Here is a 23586-nt window from a genome sequence, read left to right as displayed (position 1 = left end):
GTATATATGAATATAGTGAGGCTGGTATGTAACTAGCAGAAACAGAGAGCTCATGTTGTTATTTACGGCATATATTGAGAGGCACTAGTCACTGTTGACGTGCCTTTCGACGTAAGACTTATTCAGTAACAACATTATGGTGATATTGATTGTTTATTTTGCTAATATCGGAATTAGTTTAGTATGACTTAGATATATATTGAGACAGTTAGGGCCCTTTGTAGGTTATGGTTACACCTCTTTCTTAAGCTATATAGTTTGAAATCAAAATAAATATCTTCTAGTTTCGCAGGCTTATGTCATGTTCAATCATTTCTGATGGCATTTGTTTGTGCTGTGAATTTATCAGTTGTTTAAATGACATATCTAAATTATTAGGATAGTAGTGTTAATTCTGCTTTATATATATATTCAAAGGATCTTTATTACATTTTTATCCTAGAAAGAAAAAGAAACTAGGTCAATTTTTCATAGGCCCTAGATGCCCTAGTGACAGCTGTGTTTAGTGAATAATATGGCCCCATATATTATTCTTATTTGAATTGTTTTAGCAGTGTTTTTTTTTTTAAAGATTAGTATTTAAGGAAAGAATAAATGTTCAGTATTCAATAACGAAGAAATGATTTTATTCCTATAAGAACAAACTAAATAACACCATATGAGTCAAAAAAAGAAATTGAAAAAAAAAAAAAGGAAAGAGGAGAGCAATATAGAAGAATAAAATTGAATCAAAATATAAAGAACTATATATTTTTGATGCCTTATATACTAATGGATAATAATTAAATAACTATATATTTTCATTGCCTTATATAACAGTGGATAATAAATAATAATAATAATAAAAATATATAGTACCAAGTTTTCTGCATTCTTAATAGTATCAGTTTCAATAGTTCTTCCCCTTATTTTGTTTAGTGGAATAATTGTGTATCGTCGCTTCAGCTGTCCTCTCTCCAGTAATTTTTTACCTGTTATTTCATTGTCGACAACTACATTATATAACTACAAAAGAAAAAAAGGTTAGGTATTGTATTTTTAGATATATATTATACATATATTCAAACAACAGAGGAAAACTAATTCCTCAAGATACATTATAATTCACTTGAACATGATTCCAACATATGCACACATTTATTATTGTACTGCAGGGGTCCCCAAACTACGGTCCATGAAAGAATTTTATCTGGCCCAAAGATATTTCACTTAGATCGCAAAAATTAATATTTATATTATATCACATTAAATTTATGAAAAGCACGTTTTACAGGTTATTTTAACATTCATTGGTTGATTAATAGTGTTGATGATTGGAATTGGTAAGATCCTTAACCAGATCATGAACCGTGATTTCCAGAGTATGGGAGTTAAGGGTCATCTCTAGCTTCTACTATACAAGAACCTCGGCTCCAGGATAAAAACATGACACTATCCTATTGGTTAATGCAGTTAATCCCTCTGCTGTACATTAACTGCTGGCAACCTGTATGCACATAAAGTTTCTGGTAGCATCACCAAGAGGAGGCTGTCTGAATACTTTACATTTTTTAAATTTCACCCTCACACAGGAAATGAAAAAATTCAATTCGGTATATACAGAAAGGCCACCAACACTGGAATGCTCCTTCATTACAACAGCTACCACCTCTTCACCTATAAAAGATCCAACATCCTTAATCAATTTCTTAATCCCTACAAATACTCAACATCTGAATCGGCTCTAAACACAGAAATACAAATACTACAAAACAGATCTCAAAAAAGAGGGTTACCCCTACACATTATAAACGAAATAAGGATACAAGCAAAAAACAGATTACGTAATACCTCTCCTGTTATCAACAATAAAAAAAAAAAAAAAAAATTTATAGCTTTACCATATACTGAACAACGGTTCAAACAACTAAATGGTATTTTCAAAGACACACAATTCAAAATCATAACCAAACCCACAACGAAATCTACATCCTCATCCACATTCCAATTAAATGACTTAGTCTATACTGTATCTTGTAAGGATTGCAACTCCTCATACCAGGGATCCACTAGTACACTCAATACGAGAATGAGACAGAATTCAGCATTAGCATTAGTAGAGGCATTTGATGCAAGAAAGCAAGCTTATGCAGCATCAGCCAAAAAAAAAAAAAAAAAAACCACTTCCACTTCACCCCTCTGTTCGTTCAAAATACCTGTCCAGCTGAGCCTTAAACTTATTTAGGCTATCAACCTCCACCACAAGGGATGGGAGTCTGTTCCACCAACCAACCATCCGCTGGCTAAAGGCAAATTTCCACACGTCTATCCTACATCTGTCTTTCCTCAATTTGAATTTATGCCCTCTCAGGTGATTTTTCTGAGCTAGAGGAAGAATCCCATCAGCATTGAGCATGCTTAAACCATTCAAGGCTTTATACACCTCTATCAGATCACCTCGCTGGTGCCTAGTCTCCAGACACTGTAATTTGCAAAACTTAAGCCTTTCTTCGTAAGAGCACCCCTTTGTTCCATTCACTAATCTTGTTGCCCTTCTCTGTACTCGTTCCAGCAGCTCTACATCCTTCTTGAAATGAGGCCTCCAGACCTGTATACAGTACTCTAGGTGTGGCCTGACCATTGCCTTATACAATGGAATAATCACCTCCTTATCCCTGCTGGAAAAATTCCTGTATATCATTGACAATACTCCATGAGCTACTCTTGCAGCCCGTCTGCACTGCTCAGACAACTTCATATCTGCCTGCACAACCACCCCCAAGTCCCTTTCATTCTCTACCACTGTCAGTGTAGTACCACAGAGTTGATACGTTGCTCTGGGGTTGCTGTTTCCCATGTGTAGTACTTTACATTTGTCAATGTTAAACTTCATTTGCCACCTCTCAGCCCATCTGCTCAACCTTTCCAGATCCTGTTGCAGCAGCATAGTGTCAGTAGTGTCCTTGACAACCCTGCCAACCTTTGTATCATCTGCAAATTTGGACATTAAGCTTGATATACCATCATCAATATCATTTATGAATACAGAAAACAATAATGGACCCAACACTGAACCCCGAGGGACTCCACTAATAACATTAGTCCACGATGAGCAGTGTCCATTGATTACCACTCTCTGTCTTCTCCCGCTCAACCACCCCTTTATCCATAGCAGCAATTTGCCTCCAATGTCACACTGCTCCAATTTGTGTAGCAGTCTTCCATGTGCAACAGTATCAAAAGCCTTTCTAAGATCCAAGTATAATATCAAAGTTATTCCCTGCATCCAGTTCTTTTGTGACTGCATCATAGTATCCAATCAAGTTGGTCAGGCAAGACTTCCCCTTAACAAAACCATGCTGTGTCTGAGCTATAACTGAAGTCTTGTCTAAATGATCCTGCAGTGCTTCTTTAACCAGTGCCTCCATTAATTTTCCTGGAACAGAAGTTAAGCTCACAGGTCTATAATTACTTGTGTCAGCCTTGGATCCTCCTTTGTGAATTGGGGTCACATTTGCACATCTCCAGTCTATGGGTACCTCCCCTGAGTCCAAAGAAGCTCTCATAATTATGGCTAGGGGTTTGCTTACCTCCTTTGCTGCCTCCTTTAATATAACTGGATAGATCCCATCCACCCCAGGTGCCTTTCTTGTGTTTATCTTCAACAGTTTCTCCTCCACTTTACTCCCAGTTATTTCAAGATTCTGTAGCTTACTGCTAGAGTTGAATACACCTCTGGCATTCCCCTTGCTGAATAACTCCTCATGTGTAAATGTCAATGCAAAATATTCATTTAGTTTGTTAGCTACCTGAGCAGGATCATCAACAGTTGACCCATCAATATCAAGTGGACCAATCTGATTCATCCCCTTCCTTCTAGAGTTTACATAAGTAAAGAACTCTTTGTGTTTTTCTTTGCATTCCTTGCCAAAGATTTCTCGTAATCTGCCTTCGCCTGCCTAACCTCCTTTGTAACTTGGTTGCATATCAACTTATATCTATCATAGGCTTCTGTGTCATGTGTTAATTTGTAAGTATCCCATACATTTTTCTTCTCTGCCATATGCCTCATTAGTTCATCTGACATCCATTTTGGCCTAAACCTTGAACAATATTTCTTAGTTGGTATGTAAAGCCTAGTAGCTTCCAAGATAAGTTCTTTGAATGCTTCCCATTTTGAATTGGCTGTTGGTAACATCATCAGTTGGTCCCACTGTATAGAATTTAAATACTGTCTCAGTCCATCGTAGTCGCCTTTACGGAAGCAATAACCCTTCCCTTTACCTTTAATGGTAGTTACCTCTTTGAGTAAATCCCACTTCAGCACACTGTGATCACTGCCACCTAGTGGTTCATTTATCTGCAGATTCTTAATGCATGAAGAATCACTGCTGATAATCAAATCAAGAGTATTACTCCCTCTAGTTGCCTCCCAAATATGCTGATGTAGAAAACAATCATCCAATAAATCCACAAAAGCCCTGCTATAGTGTGTGAGTAACCAGCCCCCAAATTCCAGTCAATATCTGGGAAATTAAAATCTCCCATTATAAGACTCTGATTTACTGGCCCACTCTATTTCCCTGTACAGTTCCTTATTATACTCATCAGAGTCATTAGGCCTATAGCACACTCCTACTCTCAATTTTGATCTCCCAATGCTTATGTCACACCAAACTGACTCAACACTGCACTGTCCAGCGATGTCGACTGGCTTCACTTCCTTGGTTTTTATGTGTTTCTTAACTAATAGCATAAACCCTCCCCCCTTCCTATCCTGTCTATCCTTTCTGTAGACGTTGTACTCCCCAATTTCCAGTTCTGCATCCCTTATATCTGTGTGACACCACGTCTCTGATATCCCAACAATATCTGCCTTTGATGTTTTGAGCAATACCTCAAATTCATCAAATTTATTTACTAAACTCGTAGCATTGGTGTACACGCACGTATACCTGCACCTGTTTCTATTCTTAGCTACCCTAACACAACCCATGTGTTTACTTGTACCGCAATGGCTCCCAGCAGTCTCTGAAATACCATGCATCTTGTTTTTCAGGTTTCTGCTCATTCTAATAGAAGCAGTGCAAGAATCTCTTTCACCTCTGCCAGTGGCTACTGTCAATCTATTGGTCTTTGTCTCCCCCCCAAGCTATCAGTTTTCCGACCCACCTAACACTGCCTCGATAGCATCAGCAAATATTCTTGCACCCTTTCTATTTAAGTGTATCCCATCCCTGTAGAAGCAATCTCTCCTGTTAACAAGTACATTCCAGGCTGAAAAAAATTCTACCCCTTGAGCCTTGCACAATCTTTCCAGGGGCGAATTGATCGACAATGCTCTCATCATATACTCCCTCCTATCGTGTCTGGGCCGAATTGCAGACACTTTCAAATTCAACCCTAATTCTCGGCTTTTGTTCAACAGTGACCTGTACTTGTTAAGTAATTCTGCCGGTCTCCTACTCTTAATATTATTAGTGCCAACGTGTACAACTATATCACCTGTTGTGCCCTTAAAAAATGATATTCGCTCTACCACGTCATCAACCTTTGCCCCTGGCAGACATACCCTGGTCCTGTTCCACCTATCTTTTTTACAAAGGATGTTCCCCGTTTCCCTGACAATAGAGTCACCAACAACTACTAGTTCCTTCGGGACCAGCGCATTCTGCCTTGGGGGTTGTCTCTGTGTCACGCGATGCCCAAGTGCAAGCTCTGCCGTTGATGTGGGCAGCTGAGAGCTTGATGGGCCCCTCAATTTAGTTTCTTCGAGGGCATCCACCCTGTCCTTCAAGCTCTCATATAGGCCCACAAGAACGCCGAGTTGTTGCCTGATATCGATACACTCCTTGCATCGCACACACACAAAGACATCCCCCTTGGCAATATCATGTCCCGTACCCGATTGCTCTGCAAACATCAAGCAAACAGTGCATTTTATAAGGCTGTGAGTCAGAGGACAACTGCCCCCCTCAGTTCTGCTCTGAGCCACAGCACTTCCATTAGCTTGAGCCTTTTGCTTTGCTGCTCTAGTCTGAGTCATGATTCTATTAATTTATTAATTATAATTATGTTATTAATTATGTTAAATATAATTAATTATATTACGTTTGTAATCTAAGTCGTTATGTATTTATTTAAACGTACAATTTAACTGCTAACGAAGTTCAACTAACGCTATCTACATTTGTCCTCTCATCCCGCTCCTCGGCTCGGAACTTGTATTCCATGCAATCAGTGAAGACCATACCTTTCTATTCAACGAAGCAAAAATTCTTGGCATCCAACATGATTACACCAAACTATTAATTTCGGAGACACTTGAAATTAAATTACATCAAAATTCAGTCAATGTACACCGCCCCTACCCCATCTCTGATTTGTGGTCCTTCACGAGCATGTGACAGGATTGCAACTAATCTCCATGCTATAATCCTCCCCCCTCCCCGAAATACCCGGGGTTTCACTTTCCCATGATCATGACCCTGGTCGAAAAGCCCCATCCGCTTCAGGGAAGTAACAAAATTCCTTTAGTCTCTTAATATTTCAGATGATTCTTAATGTTTTTTATGTCTTAATAATATTAGTTTTAAAGTATTAAAACTATCCATTCACTATGTATCTATTTGGTCCCATAGCAGTTTAATTGTTTTAAAAATGCGGACATTTTGTATTCTCTCGTTCAACATTGGGGTGGTGGTTCGATGTCTTCTGGGGTCGGGCTTGGGGTCCGCAGGTCCCCGTTTCTGTGGTGCATTGGATCACTGATCTTGTCTATGAGAGAGTGGAATACACGTAATCGACTTGTATAGTTATTCAACTATGGAAAGTATCAGCACCAAAGTGTTCTGCAAAACATCATAGAGGTAATTCTTCCATTTTTAAACTAATTTACTTATAACATAGAATTTATTGAGCCGTTGCTCCTCTGTTATCTATTAATTAAATTGTAGTACTATGACAATGAGAAGTAAAAATAAATTAAAAATTAAATAAAATGACCTGAACATGCCTTATAGTATTCCTCAAGTTAGTCTTCATCACTACATATTTTTTAAATAGAAAACTATACATTTAAACAATTCTTCACAGCTCCATGTTTGTGTAAAAATAAATCTACTACATACTGCTCGTACATGTATGAAATTCCATAGATTTGGTTTCAGGTTTAATTTTACCGGCATTATAGGCCTAACATTTTAACATAACATGATCAGTTTGTATATAGAGGGTGTCCAAAAAAATTTCTTACAAATTTTCTTAAATTTAATTTAATAATTAAGAGTAAATGTTACAATAAAGGCATTACATGTGTTATGTTTAAATGATGCATTATCTCAGGTGTCAAAATTTTTCATCAATTCTTTTGTTTTTCCAAATGTAAATGAAGTCCAGAGACAGTGGAGAAATGAAATTTCAAACAGAAACTCCAATGTATATTACAATTTCACATATCCATGGTAAATTTTAAACAGATGGGTACTCTGAAAAATGTACACAAGCAACAAACCAGAAAACCTCAAACATCTACGAGCTCCAGAATATCAGAAAAGGTGCTACAGCGGTTACTACGATCACAAAGAAAATCTGTCCAACAAGCTACTTGTGAAACAGAAATTGCACAATCAAATGTTCATTGCATTAAAGCATGCAAATTCAAAAGCTACACCCCAAGATTAGTGTATGCATTGAACAAGGATGATGCCGATGATATGATTGAATTTCATGAGTAGTTCTGTCAAAATTAACAGAGGACTAACTGTTTGGCAATAAGTTCGTTTAGAGTGATGAAGCAGCATTCAAGTTGAATGATACAGCCAACCATTACAATTGTACATATTGTTCAACAGAGAAGCCACACGTTACTGTGAAAGGGCATGTAAATTTAATGGGTCTCACAGTGTCGTGTGGACAATCACCAAAGAGTTTGATTGGACCATTCTTTTTTGATCAAACAGTTACTAGTCCCTTGTACCTCAACATGCTTCAGAGATCAATTGTGCCATAAATTCTACAGATATTTGAGGATTAGGAGGATTTTTATTTCCAACAAGATGGAGCACCTCCCCATTTTCATTGTGATGTTAGGACTTACCGATGAAACTTTTTCGAACAGATGGATTGAACGAAGAGGCAGTGTTGAGTACGCTGCGCGTTCACCTGAACGAACACAACTTGATAATTACTTACGGGGATACATCAAAGAAAATGTTTATGCTACGAAACCCTCAACACATACAGTTATGGCAAGAAATCGAAGAGAATTGTCACACAATTACAACAGATGTGTTAATTGATGTTTGTAGATCAGTTTCTCACTGACATCAACAATGAACAATGCCTTGAGGAGAAGAATGGAGTGTATTTTGAACACTTGATATAATGCATCATTTAAACATGAAACATGTAATCCTTCTATATCTAATTTTTACTGTAACGTTTACTCTTAATTATAAAATTATAAAATCTGAGAAAATAAGCATAGCAGTTATTAACCACCAAAATGTGTATACTTTTTTTTTTTTTTTTTTTTTTTGGGATGCCGTGTGTGTGTGTGTGTGTGTGTGTGTGTGTGTGTGTGTGTGTGTGTGTGTGTGTGTGTGTGTGTGTGTGTGTGTGTGTGTGTCGAAATATTAAATAAAGAGTTTTATATCCTGGCACGTGTGTAAAAGACCACGAATCAGAGGTAAGATATTGATGGCGAACATTAATAGAATACTTGTGTAATTTAATTTCAAGTTTCTATGATTAACAGTTTTGTGTAGTTGCATTGAATACTAAGTATCTCGGCTTTATTAAATAAAATTGTGTCGCTTTCATTAACTGCTTGAAAGGTGAATTCAGACGCAGCTGAAAGGGTAGCACGAACTGAGGATGCATGCTGTTTTAGACTCAAATCCAGCATGCACCGTGTTAAGCCCTGATAAGATGAATCACAATCAATACAAGAAATGTTGTATACCAGATTATTTATTTGTGTTGAGAACGAAGAAAGGATTGTTAATCCCTGGTTAACAATCTGTTGGTTACTCTGTATCGCTGAGACTAAAGCAGGCACAGATGCCAAATATTTATAACCCTTAAGAAATTGTTTAAAAATAACAGATGATAGCTATTATATCACTGCTGATAATATAATGAGATCGATAGTATTATTCCCTCTGGCTCCTTCTTTTACTTGGTATTGTAGTAAACAGTCATCCAATAAATCTACAAAAGATTTGCCAGTGTATGTGACCAACTCAAAAGGTCTCATCAACAACTGTAAAGTTGAAATCTCCCAATTATCTTCTCAAGAATTTATACAGAAAGTAAATTGTACTGAATTTAGAAATAACTATTACATTGTTTCATTATATAACTCACATTAACTATGTAAATGACCCTTGAATCTAGAAAGAATGTCACTGAGTAATAAAAGAATACGTACAATATGAGATTATGTGAAGCTTTATCATTTTTTCTAAGCAGTTATTATATTATTTTTGAAGTGGCATATACAGTCGAAACCAGTTATTTGGGACACATCGGGACTAGTGCATTTTGGCCAGATTAAATGGCTGCCCCAGTTATCCGAAGTTTCACATAAATACAGTAGTTAAAAATACAGTGGACCCACGCTTTACAATCAGTTCACTGTACAGTCAAATCACGTTATGATTGACTCACCATATTAAAGTACCATTCACTATACGATGTGTAGTAAACGCCGGTCATTGTGATCATGTTTGTGAACTGAATTATAATTCTAATTAGCGAAAATAGGAGGAATATTATCCACAGGCTATAAAAGTAAAGATATATCGAGCACAAATTTACCCTTTAGTACCTTACCAATTAAAAAATGAAATGATACGTGAAAATCGGAAGAATATACATGATAATCGGAATAATTACTAAGTACTGTAATATGTACATACTAACTAGTTGACCATTTCTGTTCACTGACATTTGTGGGCTGGGGTTAAAATTTAAAACAGTAAAAAGATAAGCAATAAATAACAAAGAACACGGCACACACACAAATTGCAAGTAACACGATACACGCAAGGCAAGTGAGAACGGAGTAACAAGTTACGAAGCTTTAAAAATAAGAATGAAGAGAAGATTCTGAAAATTAATTTTTTTTTTGTATGATTGAAGATTCCAAGGAAGTGTAAACACATTTCACCATAATAACCCACAGAATTCTAGCTATCAGTATTATCGAAAATTCAATAAGATCGAGTTTACTATCCATTTATGATAGATTGCACTAACAGAAAAGCCCAATAAACAGGTGACTGCTAATTGTTTTTATTGTTTTATGGTTGTGACCTCCAAAAAATCAGACTGAACCACGTGGTATGGTTGGCGACAATCGTAGGGTAATGTCCAGTGCTGCAGTCTCCTGGCCTGATTAAACGGCACGTTGTCTCAATTAAGCGAAGTAAATCCTGGTTATTTTCTCGATTGGGTTCTGTTTTTTAAGATTTGCCCCAAATAAATGGCTGCCCCGATTAACCAGAATTCACTGTATAAACAAATCTCTGGTCTGACTATGAGTTCAGCATTCAGCTCACAGATTGCCACTCTAAATGCGGAAACTTATTCACTTGATGTTCTCCCGAGTGCCTCCTTTTTTATTACCTTATGGAAGATACATTCAGTATTCTTTCCAGGAAGCTCAAAACAACGTTTTTCGCCTATCTCCAAATGTATTCAAATTTGTATGGCAATTTGTTATTGGAGATTGAGAATGCCCATTTTATAGCTTTTCCTTGAGCCTGGTTCATGTACATTGAATTGTAAATGAAAAACCTGCAGAATAAAGTGTGCATTTTTTTTTTTTTTTTTTTTTTTTTAAAGCTAAAGGAAGAATTAAGGAAAATTGATTATTACGGCATTTTAAAAGACAAAATGCTGTATAAAGAATTTTAAAAATACCTTTTAAATAACTTTTTAAGTGCATACCATGTAAAAGATAATAAAAATAATAATGGAATTAAATGTTTATTGCATAAAATACATAATGAAGAAACTAACTATTTGCAATGGAAATATTTGAACACAGTCGTTTGAACAGTTTTGGCTTTCTTTCTTTGGCTTTGAACAGTTTTGGCCTACAATTTCCGATAGCCGACAACAAGCTCCTCTAAGTCCTGGAGAAATAACATGCTTCTTTCGATTAGGATCGACATCCATTACCTTTTGTTTAAGGTTCCCTGCAATATGAAAGATTTCGCCTAGTTCTTTTACTTTCTGGTACACACTCTTTTTCTTCAGCTCCTTCATATGCACGATGTTCCCCTATTTGAAAGAGATCATTGATAATCACTGAATGAGAATTAAGTGATTCTCAAACATTAGCCATATCCAAGCCTTTGAACCCAAGGTCATTACGAATATTAATTGTCTTCAATAACTTTTTGAATTGCATCTTTGAAGCCAGTAAAATCGTTTGTGCAATGGAGTTAAAGATGCTTCCACACTGCTCCCAGATTGCTGGCTGTCACTTCTTCCCATGCTTCATGAATATTTTTAATTTTATATTTTTTCCAAAATTCTGGTACATAAATTGCATTGTCTTCTGTTACAGCTTTAGTGCCTGTGCAAATGTTCTATAGAGATAGTAAGCCTTGAAAGTTGCAATCCTCGCTTGGTCCATGGGTTGCAATAACAAAGTCGTATTCGCCAGTAAAAACACAACTTTCACATTTTCATTTAAGTCACAAAGTGCAGAAGGATGATGTCCAGGTGCATTCTCTAAAATGCAACAGAGCTATAAAAGTAAGATTATTTTTCTTGCAAAAGGCTTCAACTGTTGGGCAGAAATAAGATTTGAACCAGTCTTCAAATAGGGCTTTGGTCATCCATGCCTTTTTTTTTATTTACACACATATTGACTGGAAGAGTTCGATGGCTGTATCCTTTTAAAGCCCTAGGGTTTTGTGTACAGTACACAAGCATAGGCTTCCATTTAAAATCACCTCCAGCATTACCTCCTAATAAAAGCATTAGTCGATCTTTTGAGACTTTATACCCAGATTGTGATGCTTCATTTTCGGCCAAATAAGTTTTAGTTGGCATTTGTTTCATCTACATTAAATATTTGCAGATAATCGTATTCACCATCCTGAATGATCTTTAACAATTCTGCAAGGAATTTGGCTGCAGCATCTTCATCAGCACCAGCAGCTTCCCCTGACACTTTAACATCATGCAGTCCCACTCGATTTTTGAAATGTTCAAACCACTCTGAATTACTAGCAAAAGTTTGTCTCCCCTTGATATTTTGTTTCTTTGAGCTTAATAAAATTGTTAATATCCTTACTCTGAATATTGTCTTCAGAATTCTTTTTTGATTGCAATCTTCTATCCAAATTGATAAAATACTTTCCATTTCAATGATTATTGGAGTTCTATTTCTGGTATTTTGTAAAACAAAAGAAGTTGATGAAACTACTTTTCTCTTTATATTCGTCCTTATGGCTCAAGATAGTTCGTACAGTAAGCTCACTGTATCCTAGATCTCTTAGGATTATTTCATGGTTGGCACCACTTTCATGTTTTTTAATCACTTCAAGTTTTTCAGCTAAGATAATAACTTTTCATTTTTTTTTTAATTCCAATCACATTGTTTTTCACTCTTTATTTTATCCATAATTAACATGGGTAAAAAATGAGAATTTTTAAATATGTCTGCACATGACTTTATTAGCAGGAGAGAAAGAAGTAACACGTTTCTGATGGTTGATGGAACACACTGAGGCAGGCAGACAGTGGGCAAACGCTCTTTTATTGGCCGTCAGACACTTAGCGTGCGATTCAAATATTTTTCAACTATTACATAAAAAAGATTGTGATAAATGGAAATTTGCATCACGTAAAGTAAAAACTGGTATAATTTTTTCAAATTGCAGTCATTGAAACATTCATTAATCAAACTCACGTTATGCAAGGCCTGCTGTATATATTTATACTCATCGCCATAACGCAATGTTTAAAGCTACAGTCTTTTTACATTTTATTACTTTTACTTTTGACACTTTTCATCTAATATATTTTAAATGTGTTATTGCAACATATCGTTATTCCATGTTTTAACTAGTATTATCTGATTTTAACTGCATATTTGTGCAACAATATATTTTTTTTAAAATCTGGTCAGGGTAGGTAAGAATGAATGATAAATCCAATTCCCAACTTCCATTTATTGGGGTTTTCAGACAAATTGCTTTTTTTTTTTTTTTTTTTTTTTTTTATATATATATATAAACCCCAAACATGAGAGGTATTAGAAACTATAGTACTTAGTACCGTGCTTGGATTGGAGGTTGAGAAGACGAAAGAAGACATTTGTGAACATTGGACTTGACCTTCTGTAGACTAATTTTCAGGAAATACGTATGAAGGAAGGTTGTTCCCGAAAACGGCAGTTGAATGAATAAACAAGGAAGATGAAAATTTCGTTCTGTGAGTTTGAAGTTAGACAGTAAATGGATGTTCACTGGTGGTGGCATGTGTCAGAACCGTTTTGAAAGAGAGAGCGGGAATTATAGAAGCCAATTCAGAAGAACAGTGCCCTTGGAAGTATCTGCAGAAGAGGCATGCAGCAGAAACAGTACGTCTATGAGACAGCGAGTGGAGAGACTCTGTTAGAGATGAATCATTAATTCACGTAACTGCCCTCTTCTGAATGGAATCAAGAAGCCTGAGAGCGGTTTTGGGGGAACCATGCCAGAGGTGGCAACAATATTCCATGGCAGGGCAGATTTGTGATTTATACAGGCTGAACAGCTGTTTGGAAGAAAAGTAACGCCAAGAGCGAAAGAGAAAACCAAGTTTTTTAGATGCAGAGGAAGCAATATTTGTAATGTGTTTGTGTCAAGAGAGATTAGAAGTCAGGGTAATCCCCAAAAGAGATATATCATTTTGCCTAGAAATGGAGTGTAACTAAAGTTAACATAGGAGCAGAAGAATCCTTTTTGAGAGATATAAGACAAGACTGAGTTTTAGAAGGGTGGAAATCAACTAAGTTTTCTTTGCCCCACTGGAGAATTACCTGAAGATCGGAATTTAAGGAACTGGTAGCAGATTTTCGAGAATTTGAAGCTGATTGAACAGGGCAAGGTTTCTCAAAATGGAAAGTAGAGTGCAATGTGCTATCATCAGCAAAACTATGGATAGGATTTCCAGTCAATGGAAGAAGGTCATTAATATACAAGAGGAAAAGAGTGGGGGAAAGAACTGAACCTTGGGGGACACCAGCATTAGTGGAGAAGTTAGAAGACAGAGAGCCATCTACCATCACCCTCAGTGAGCGATCAGAGAGAAAACTGGATAACCAATTACTAAAAACAGTTGGCAAACCATAAGATGGAAGTTTGTTTAGACCTTTATGCCAAACACGATCGAAAGCCTTTGAGATGTCAACAGCAACTACTTGTGTTTCACCGAACCTTTCCATTGAATTAGTCCATAAATGGGTAACAAAAGGCAGAACATCACCAGTGGATCGACACTGACGGATCCATACTGGCGATCGTTGATCAGACGAAAGGAAGTTTAAGAGTTGATGGCTTAATTGATTCCTCCCTCACTTTAGAGAGAGTAGTAGTAATTGCAATGAAACTATAATTGGATGGGAGGGATTTGTCACCCTTTTTTAGGAACTGGCTGGACATGAACAAATTTCCAAGCAGCAGAAGGTTGTTGTTGTTGTTATTTGGTTTTTTAGGAGCATTAGCAACTAAGGCCATATTGCTCCGGGATATGCGGTGGTCATTCCCTGACCTTTCCGCGTCCTTTGTATTTGGTGGTGACGGGCTCGAACCCCGGTCTAATCAAGAAGCGTGTGCTACGCACTGCTGCTCCTTCCCACCTGGCTACGGAGGCGCCTGCAGCAGAAGGAAAAACACCGTTGGAATAAGAAAGTGCAAAAAGGCAGCAAAGAATAGGAGTAAGTTCAGGAGCACAGGTTTTGAGAACAAGTGGAGAAATACCATCAGGACCTGGAGCTTCCTTAGCATCAAGATTCGTCAAAATCCTTCTGACATTCTTTTGAGGGAAGACCACAGGAGGCATTGAATGGAGCATGTTGGGAATGGTGGGAGGTGTTTTACCAAGATCATTAATACATGAGTTGGAAGCAAAATGGGATGCTAGCAGGTCAGCTTTATCCTTGGCTGAAGTGACAACAGAACCATCTGGTTTTGACAGAGGTGGGAACAGAGATGGGCAAACATTGTGGCAAACAGCTTTGGCAAGGGACCAGAATGCTCGGCTACCCTTAGGTAAAGAAGCAAGTTTTCTACTCTTAGCCTGTTCAAACTCTAGTTTGGACTGATTAATAACTGCTTTACAATTGTTGCGAGCTTTGGTGTAGGCAGAAAATGAAACTGAAGAATTAGAAACAAGCCAATTACGATATGCAACATTCTTCTATTGAACAGCCTTGGCACATTTATTGGAAAACCACGGTTTAGACAAAGGATGAGATTTTAATGTGGAGTGTGGAATAAAGGATTCCATTCCTGCAAGAATAATTTCACTGACACAATCTGAGCAAAAGTTGACATCAGAATTTTTTAAACAGTAATCCGACCAAGGAAAAGAAGACAAGAAATCTTGCAGGTAATCCCATTTTAAATTCTTGTAATGCCAAACAACACGAGGATAAAAACAGCCATGAGATATAGGCTCCTTTGGAGAAGAGACAATCACCAAGTTGTGATCTGAAGTGCCTAAAGGACCTCTCACTTCGACCGTGTACTTAGAAGGGTTGTTTGTGAGAAAAAGATCAAACTTGTTGACTGTATGATTAGGATTGTCCGGTATTCTTGTAGGTAAATGAACAATCTGTGCAAGGTCATTAGTAATTGCAAAAGACTCAGCATCCCGACCAGCTGGGTCGGTGTGACTAGAAAACGGAAGCCAGCTGGAGTTGTGAACATTAAAATCACCAGGGAAAATTACCTCACTGTTAGGAAAGTTGGACTGGAGAAAGTCCAACTTTCTCCAGGTCTAGATCTAAGCATGAAACATAAATAGCTGCTAAAAGGCATATAAAATTGATACCTAGAACATTCACGTAATGCATAGTAGAGAGAAGAGACAGAATATGACAGTGCAAACATATACGGTTGAGATGATATCTGTAACTAAAGCAGTAACAGTTTGTAACATACAATGAGAAACATGAAATCCATGGCTAAACAGAAATCACATGAAATAGTTAGCTGGAAAAGATAGAGATGACCTAAGGCAGAACATAGACCAAGAAAAATGTTTAGAGTCTAAACAGACTACAAATTCATTGTACGTTACGTGTACAGTTATAAGGCATTACTTATACAGACTATACTTTTTTGATGTATGATGGCCATGCCTTTTGGTATTAAATCTATAAATTTAGCCTACATTCATTCAATATACTCCTCTTAGATGCTTAAACACTTAGCAGTCATTTTATTTCTTCTTGAAATGCAGGACTTTTCAACTACTGTTTTCAATATCTTTTTTGAAATTAATATTTACACCTTCATTTTTGAATTATTACATTCCTATCTTCCATATATCTTTCACCTGTCTCCAAATTTAATTATTCCACATATCTGTATTAATGTTTCCAGATACAGATATGCTTTCTCCTTGCCAACGTTTACTTAGTGTACCTCTATACACTTGCTTATCAAAAAAGACTATAGAGGTCACTAATTATCAAGTCTTCGCAGCTCCTTTTCAAGTCAGCTTCATCACTATAAATTAATGAGTTTGTAAAACTGTCCATATATGTTACTGCTTTAGTTACGGCTATCATCTCAACCGTATATTTTCAAACTTTCATTTCCCACCTCTTCTCTCTGCTATGCATTAGTTGAATGTTCCAGGTATCAATTTTATACGCTTTTTAGCAACTAGTTATGTTTTCTTCTTCAGATCTCTCACTATCTTTGCCTTTATTTTATTCAGATAAACGTTTATCCCTTCCCTATCCTAAATTCAGGATAGGGAAGGAATAAAAGTGTAATGGGGCACTGGGATCACAGAGCAGTACGGACGGTGGATTTTTGGCTGCTGTAAAGGGATATGTATTTTTTTAATTTTTAACATATTCTTCGTTATTTAACATAGTACATTGTCTTTTACGGAGATATTAAATAGGTTTAGAAGCTTTCATTAGCTTCTTGTTTTGAATTGAACCAGCAATTTTTGGAAGTTACGATTCCAGGTGTTGGCACCAATATTGTTGAACTAGCAGCCATATTGTAGTCGATAAGAAATAGCTTAATGTATATACTTTGTATATCTCAAACTGATAGCGAAGGTATAAAGTAAAACTAGATAGTGTAATACGAAGCACTCAATTAGGAATCTGTTAGCTTATTATAGTATTATCAATTAATCAAAAATATTATTAATCTTATTAAATTTCATTGTTAATTGAATTATATTTAAATGGAAATCATCACACAGACTAGAGCTGCGAAGCAAAGATCACAGACTAGCGAGAGTGCTGTGGCTTGAGGGAGAAACGAAGGGGGCAATTCTCCACCGCATCAGTCTCAAAAAATGTGCAAAATGTGAAATGTTTGCTGAACTTTCTAAAACAGGACATGATCTAGCCAAGGAGGATGCCTTTTTGTGTGCTAGGTGTCTGGAGTGTCAAGAAATTAGGTGCCAACTCAGCGTTCTCATGGGCGTCTATGAAAGCTTGAGTGTCCCCGAGTGTCTCATGTGAGGAGAAAAACTCAGCAATGCTGCTATGGTTCCCAGTAAAATGAAACTAACATTTCTCATTTCTCAACAAAACATTCTTCTCTGGCATGCAAAGATATCAATTACTTTCAACGGTTGTTGCAACAAAACAAAAAACAGGCAACGTTCATGACTTCATCGGTACATGTTTCGGAAAAAGTACAGAAGGTTAGCTATAAAGTAGCTGAACTTATCGTAAAGGCCAAAAAGCCAGATACAACAGCCAAAACTTTGTTAATGCCAGCTTGTAAACAGATGATGAAAACAGCCGTCGGCGCAGAAGCTTCTAGTGAAATTTAAAAAATTCCACTCTCAGGTGACACAATCAGTTGCTGAGTCAGTACCATGTCGAGCGACACTGAAGACATTATGAAGGAGAAAATCAACAGCAGTCTGAAGTTCTCACTTCAGATCGACAAGTCCACAGATGTTAGTGGTCACACTCAACTTCTTGCCAACATTTTGTTCATTGATGGAGACATAATTTCAACAAATTTCTTTTTTTTTGCAAAGTACTACCTGAGCAAGCCACTGGTAAAGATATATTACTAATGAATACATGCTCCAAAATGAATTAAATTGGAAGGATTGTGTAAGCGTTTGCACAGATGGAGCTGCTTCCATATCAGGTGAAATTAAATGCTATGCAGCTAAAGTGTGCAAAGTGAATCCTGACCATTTTGTGATGTCACCATTGTCTTATTCACCATGAAACCAATGTTGCCAAGTCTTTATCAGCTCTGAAAGTTGTGCTGGATGAAGTAGTAAAAGTCGTTACCTTCATCAAATCGCAGACCCTCAATTCGTGGCTTTTTTCAATTTTGTGTCAGGAAATGGGATCTGAACGCATCACCCTCCTGCTACATACAGAAGTACGGCAGTTGTCACGTGGAAAATGTTAACGTGCTTTTTTGAACTTAAAGTGGAGGCACAGACATTTTTAACAGTTGTGGGCCACGAGTATGCAGAGTTATTTGCAGATGATGAAGCGTCACTAAGTAGGCATATCTTTCCGATATTTTTGTTCACATGAATGAGCTTAACTAAAAAATGCAAGGCAAGAACAAAATCCTTTTTATGAGTATGGATAAGATTCAAGGCTTTTAGAATAAGCTGGATTTGTGGATATAATGCATTGCAAATGGGTTGTTCCCAACTGAATGGCCGCTTACTACTGGTAATAAAGTGGTGATGGACTTCATTAAAGAACATTTAGATAACTTGCAGCAGAAGTTAAAAGGATTACTTTTGAAAGAGCGTTGAAGATTTCAACTGGGTTCATGATCCATTTGTGGCAGATGCAAAATCTCTTTCGGTGAATGTACAAGAGGAACTAACAGATCTGAAGGCAGACAGACATTGAGATTAAAACATTGTGAAGTGCAGCTGGACACATTTTGGTTGTCAATAACGAAAGAATTTGACTACATATTTGTGTGAACTGAGCTTTTTGACCTTGACTGAAATTAAAACATCAAAGAGAGAGACTCAGATCCACTGTGAAGAAACACATAAAATCTAAGGAAGTGCATCCAATTGATGCTGGTGAACAATGCAGTGTTGAGTCTGATTGGTGTGAAATAAGCACTGGGAAAGAAAAAGTGTGTGTGTGTGTGTGTGTGTGTGTGTGTGTGTGTGTGTGTGTGTGTGTGTGTGTGTGTGTGTGTGTGTGTGTGTGTGTGTGTGTGTTATAGGCCCAATGAATCTGATGAGTATAATGAGCAATTGTGCAGAGAAATAGAGTGGGCCAGTAAATCAGAATGTCTTATAATGGGAGATTTTAACTTTCCATATATTGACTGGAACTTATTGATTGGTCACTTGCACACTAGCAAGACTTTTGTGGATTTATTGGATGACTGTTTTCTACAGAAACATGTTCGAGAGGCAACCAGAGGAAGTAATACACTTGATCTGATTATCAGTAGTGATTCTTCATGCATTAAGAATCTGCAGATAAAGGAACCACTGGGAGACAGTGATCACAATGTATCTATGTGGGAATTATTTAAAGATGTAACTAACATCAAAGCTAAAGGGCTTTTGCCTTCGTAAAGGTGACTACAGAGGTCTCAGACAGTTTTTAAATTCTGTACAGTGGGATCAACTGGTGACTTTACCAACAGAGAATTCTAAATGGGAAGCCTTCAGGGACTTAAATTTGGAGGCTACTAAGCTTTTCATTGTAAGTAAGAAATACTGTTCAAGGTTTAGGTTGTCAGATGAATTAATGAGGCTAGTGGCAGAGAAGAAGAATGTATGGGATGCATATAAAGTATCAAGTGACACAGAAGCCTATGGCAGGTATAAACTAGTCTGTAATCAAGTCACAAAGGCGGTTAGGCAGGCTAAGGCAGATTATGAGAAATCTTTGGCAAAGGATGCAAAGAAAAACAGAAAGGAGTTCTTTGCTTATGTAAACTCTAGAAGGAAAGAGATGAATCAGACTGGACGACTTCACATAGATGGGTTGACTATTGATGTCCACGCTCAGGTAGCTGATTAACTGAATGAGAATTTTGCATCTACATTCACACAGAGGAGTTATTAAATGAGGGAAGTGCCAGAAGTTTATCAAACACTAACAGGGAGCTAAGTGATTTTGTAATAACTGAGAGCAAAGTGGAGGAGAAATTGTTGAAGTTAAACATAACGAAGGCACCTGGGGTTGACGGGATATATCCAGTTATATTAAAGGAGGCATAAAAGAAAGTAAGCAAACCCTTAGCCATAACTATTAGAGCTTCCTTGGACTCAAGGGAGGTCTCCATGGACTGGGGGTGTGCAAATGTATCACCAGTTCACAAAGGAGGTTCAAAAGGTGACACAAGTAACTACAGACCTGTTAGTTTAACTTGTGTTCTGGGGAAAATAATGGAATCACTGGTTAAAGAAGCATTGCAGGATCATCTAGACAAGACTGCAGTAATAGTTAAGACACAGCATGGATTTGTCAAAGGGAAGTCTTGTCTGACCAATTTGATTGGTTACTATGATGTGGTCACAAAGGAACTGAATGCCAAATATAATTTTGATATCATATACTTGGATTTCAGGAAAGCTTTTGATACTGTTGTACAGGGAAGACTGCTGTACAAATTGGAGAGGTATGGCATCAAGGGTAAGCTGCTACAATGGATAAAGGGATGGTTGAGTGGGAGACAACAGAGCGTTGTAATCAATGGACACTACTCTTCATGGACAAATGTTATTAGTGGAGTTCCCCAGGGTTCGGTGTTGGTACCATTGTTGTTTTGCATATTTATCAATGATATTGATGAAGGTATATCAGGTTTAATGTCCAAGTTTGCAGATGATACAAAGGTTGGCAGGGTTTTTAACGACAGTAATGACAGTATGCTACTCCAAATGGATATAGATAAGTTGGGCAAATAGGCTGAGAAGTAGCAACTGGAGTTTAACATTGACAAATGCAAAGTACTTAATATGGGTACAAGGTACAAGGTATTCGTGTAATGATTGCGGCCTCCAGGGTTCCCCCTATATACCGCTGTATCTTCTGTAGTTTATTTATAGCCGGCAAGTGTGTGTAAATGTATGTGTGTATGTTTTAGTGTAGGTTCTGATGGGTGTTGTTTGCCGGCCCTGGAGACTTTGCAGCCTGGAGGCAGGGGGAGGGGGGAAGCCACCTGCGTCCAGACTCCCGTACCTTGCCACAAGGAGGCGCTCCAGGGGGTTAGTAACCGCAAAGAGGGTTTCCAACCAGTGGTAAACACGTGAAAGTTATGGGAAGGAGGAGTAGGACAAAGAAAGAAGAGAGATATTCTCTTAAGAAAGGAGCAGAAAACGGTAGGATGAATTAACAACTAAGAACAGAGAGGAAAGTTAGGTTTTCTCCGACTGGAAGAGGAGCCCAACCTCAGCCAGCCAGAGAAAGGAAAACTCAAGAAACAAATTTAATTGTGTCTGAGACACCAAGAAAATAACTTAACTTAGCATCTAATTACAAAATTATCCAAAAATTTACAGTGAGAAGACGAGACTTCTGAGAAGCCCAGAAGAACTTGTCTGAACAATAGTTGGTAAGAGTTTTAAACAGTTACACTAAATAACAAGCAATCTAATAACCTTCAGTGATTTTGTTAGAACTGCAATTCTAGTATCTTAACACACAATGAGGAAAACTTGAGATTTAACAAGGCTATTAACTCCGAGAGTCATAATAAAATTAAGATCACAATTACATAAAAAGAGGAAGTTGTAATTCTAAACAATTTTTTTTTTTTTTTTTATTCCAAAATTTTGAGTTAAACAGGATGAGCTGTGTTTAGCATCTTTCGTCTTCTAAACATGGAGTTAGCATAGTTACAAAAAGCTGAGAAGGATTCTGATGTTTCCAAAAATTTTGGGAAATCATCTAGGGTGTAAACATTAGTGTCTAACATGAGCTGGTAACGTAAATCTAAATATATGTTGCAATTTAGGACTAAATGTTCCGCCGTCTCCTCAGCTCCACAATGACAAAGAGGAGAGGGGACCAGTCCAAACCTAAAAAGGCGGGAGTGAAGGCCGTGACCCGTAAGAAGAAAAGAGGAAAAAAGTCCAGGTTGAAGCCAGGAAAGATTCTTAGATTTTACAAAGACTTTAGGAAGGAAGGAGAAAGTAATTCTGCCAAGGAAAGAGTCATTCCAAGAGAGCTTCCACTCATCAAGGGCTAAACTGAGCAGTCGAGAAACTTCAAGGTCGGTAAAGTTATTATAATTATTTTCAAAAACACCAATGGAAGCAGGGGTAAGACGCCTCCTGTGAAATTTAAGAAATGCAAGGATAATTTCTAAATGAATGGGAAGGCGCCCATTCAGAACTAGCAGGGCATCAGTAGAAACAGTTCTACATGCCCTGCTCGTGGCCAAAAGGAAGGATCTTTGTGTCTGTAGAAGAATTTTAATGATGAGAGAGTTTTGAACACGGGAACCCCACGCACCCGCGCCATATGTAACAATTGGGAGGAATATAGATTTGTAGTATAAACCCAATGTTCTAGATTTGAGGTTCCAAAGAGATCTGGCAATGTGAATTAACCAGCCAGTAGTTGATTTAATTTTTACCTTTAGGAATTTGCAGTGTGGAATGAAAGAAAGACGATCATCAATCACCAACCCAAGGTATTTAAATTCACGTACAAGCTTGATTGTCTGGTTGAGAAGCCTCATCACAGGAGGACGATTACGATTTAACAGACCCTTTAAGAGAAGCTGCTTTGTCTTAGATACAGAAACCGAAAGTTTATGAAGTGAGCACCATATGTGTAGATCATCCAAGATGTGGTTAGCCTTTGTTTCAAGCTCATGGCGAGAATTCCCAGGGATCAGCAGGGCAAGATCATCATCATAGGCAATATTAACAATATCGCCATGAGGGGCATTTAGCCATCCATCAAGGACCACGTTCCAGCAGACTGGGCCAAGAACGGATCCCTGAGGATAACCCCTAGAAACCGGTCTCGAAACCGAGCAGAAGCCCGATGAGACCACAAGGTTCCTATCTTGAAAGTAGCTGGAAATAAGGCAATAGATAGGACAGGAAACCTCGGCCCTTCGGAACCTCTCCAGGACGCTCTGCCACCACAAGGTGTCAAAGGCCCCTTTGAAGTCCACGAAGAGACCGAGAACGTATTTTGCAGGAGATGTTCTAACAGTATTTAAAAGAAGATTTATAGCATCTGTAGTTGATCTGCCTTTCGTGAAACCAAACTGGGAAGAAGAGGAGAGATTCCTAGAAACATAGTAGTCTTTAAATCTTGCAACAAGAAGTTTTTCCAGAATTTTCCCAAGAAAAGGAAGAAGAGAGATTGGCCTATAGGAGGAAGGTGAGTCAACGGGTTTAGCCGGACTCTTAATTAGC

The 23586-nt window shown here is 37.6% G+C and overlaps 1 protein-coding gene across 1 annotated transcript in view; it reads right to left on the bottom strand.

Annotated features, from left to right (window-relative positions):
* The window catches only part of SMC2 (structural maintenance of chromosomes 2), a 640522-nt gene that overhangs the window by 383230 nt on the left and 233706 nt on the right, over window positions 1–23586 (bottom strand). The window contains exon 12 of the mRNA XM_090385021.1: window positions 859–1005. Coding sequence (XP_090241147.1) covers window positions 859–1005 — 147 coding nt within the window. The remainder of the gene's footprint in view (window positions 1–858; window positions 1006–23586) is intronic.

The sequence above is a fragment of the Mastigoproctus giganteus genome, chromosome 11 (assembly GCF_048544385.1).
Source record: "Mastigoproctus giganteus isolate SK-2022 chromosome 11, ASM4854438v1, whole genome shotgun sequence".
In the NCBI taxonomy this organism is placed as follows: domain Eukaryota; kingdom Metazoa; phylum Arthropoda; class Arachnida; order Uropygi; family Thelyphonidae; genus Mastigoproctus; species Mastigoproctus giganteus.
The sequence above is the reverse complement of the archived record's forward strand: the minus strand, read 5'-3'. Positions and strand labels throughout refer to the sequence as shown.